Raw genomic sequence first — 1,535 nt, 5'->3', positions numbered from 1 at the left:
GAAAAAAGAAAGCAAAAGCTTGTCACTCCTGAATATGCACAAAGATAGGTGGGGAAACACCTGCTAAATACGAACCCCAGAGAATCGCTCGGGATTATTCTCTACAGGCAAAATCCAAACCTGCGTAGGGGACAACTAGTACAAGGCCTACGCTGCTATGGAAGTCCCACGTAACCCCGCAGGGTTGAAGAGGTGCCTAGGCCGTCCGATCAGAGTTTTTAAGAGGAATTCCTTTGATGCTTCAACAAAGCGGGCTTTGTAGCATGACCACATGGATTAGCTGCGATACAAGTTCACCTCCCATCATGCTGCACGTCCACCTGCTAGACCGTTATCGTAACCGCGAGCCCTTCTGCCCCGGCCTCCCACCGCAGCGCTACTGCTTAGTTTCTTTTTTCACGCAGAAATGGCCGGTTTGAGTTGCCGACTCCAGGTTGTGCTGCGAATCCTCCATGGGCCGGGGGTTGCGGGAGTGGATTTTCTGGTGACAATTCAGAGACTCTTTGTAGCGGAAGTGCTTTCCGCAGACGGGACACTGGTAGGGGGTCTCCCCGGTGTGGACCCGCCAGTGCTTGAGCAGGTGGTCCCGCCGGATGAAGCTCTTCCCGCACTCGGTGCACTGGTAGGGCCTCTCCCCGGTGTGGATGCGCTGATGGCGGATGGCTTTGTCCGCGGATGGCGGATGGCTTTGGAGAGGTCTCGGAAGTCCTTCCCGCAGTAGGTGCACGTCAGCGGCCCGTCACCCTTCCCCGTATGGAGCTTCTGGTGCAAGATAAGACTCACCTCCAGGCTGAAGCTCTCCTTGCACTGGGAGCAGGTGTACGGTCTCTCCACCATGTTGTTCACCTGGTGCCTGACAAAGCCGTACTTGAAACCAGAGCTCTTCTCCCCATCGGGGCGCTTGGACGGTTTGGAGCGGGAGGGCCCTTGGGCTTTCGTAGGGGTTGTTTTGGATTTCTGCCTGAAGCTTTCTCCGTGCTCCAGGGAAGTGCAGGCTTCCTCGTTGGCGTGCGCCTTCTGATGGGTGGCAAAGAGCTGCTTGTCCAGGAAGCTCTCCCCACACTCGCAGCAGATGTACGGCCCCTCTACTGTGGCCACGTCCTCAGGAACGTCCTTCTTGGCCAAGTCTCTGCCGCGGCGAGCGGAGCGCCTCAGCCCGTTGCCTGTTGCGCTTCTCTGCTGCGGGGTTGATCCGCTCCGGCTCTTGCTGCTTGGCTTTATCTCTTCCTCTGGACTTGAGAAAACCTCTTCCCACTTTCCTGCCAATGAGCTAGGAAGCTCAAGGCTTTCGGAACCTTCCTCATCACACTGCTGTTCATCTGGCAGAGCAGAGACATTCATGTCATTTCTTTGAGATTAGAACTGCCTCGTTATTTAGACCGCAATTCTCTCGGGGCAGAGGTGCTTTGCACACTCAGGACAGTACCTGGCACTATGGGGTTGCAAGTCCTGTCTGGGAGCTACGTAAGCAGTACTGGAATACAAACAAAGCCAAAGTATTTTGTCTTAGAATCACAGAATCGTTTAGGTTGGAA

General features: G+C 55.1%; 1 protein-coding gene across 1 annotated transcript; it reads right to left on the bottom strand.

Annotated features, from left to right (window-relative positions):
- Window positions 1-376: 376 nt before the first annotated feature.
- LOC104078779 (zinc finger protein 180-like) lies at window positions 377-1,259 on the bottom strand (the record flags this gene model as incomplete). Its single annotated transcript, XM_009580559.1, has 2 exons — window positions 377-663; window positions 744-1,259. Coding segments are annotated over 2 exons (803 nt in total), but the record flags the coding sequence as incomplete, so codon positions are not given.
- Window positions 1,260-1,535: the final 276 nt, after the last annotated feature.

Source organism: Fulmarus glacialis, unplaced genomic scaffold, assembly GCF_000690835.1.
Source record: "Fulmarus glacialis isolate BGI_N327 unplaced genomic scaffold, ASM69083v1 scaffold6986, whole genome shotgun sequence".
In the NCBI taxonomy this organism is placed as follows: Eukaryota; Metazoa; Chordata; class Aves; order Procellariiformes; family Procellariidae; genus Fulmarus; species Fulmarus glacialis.
This window is presented reverse-complemented; position numbering and strand designations above follow the sequence as displayed.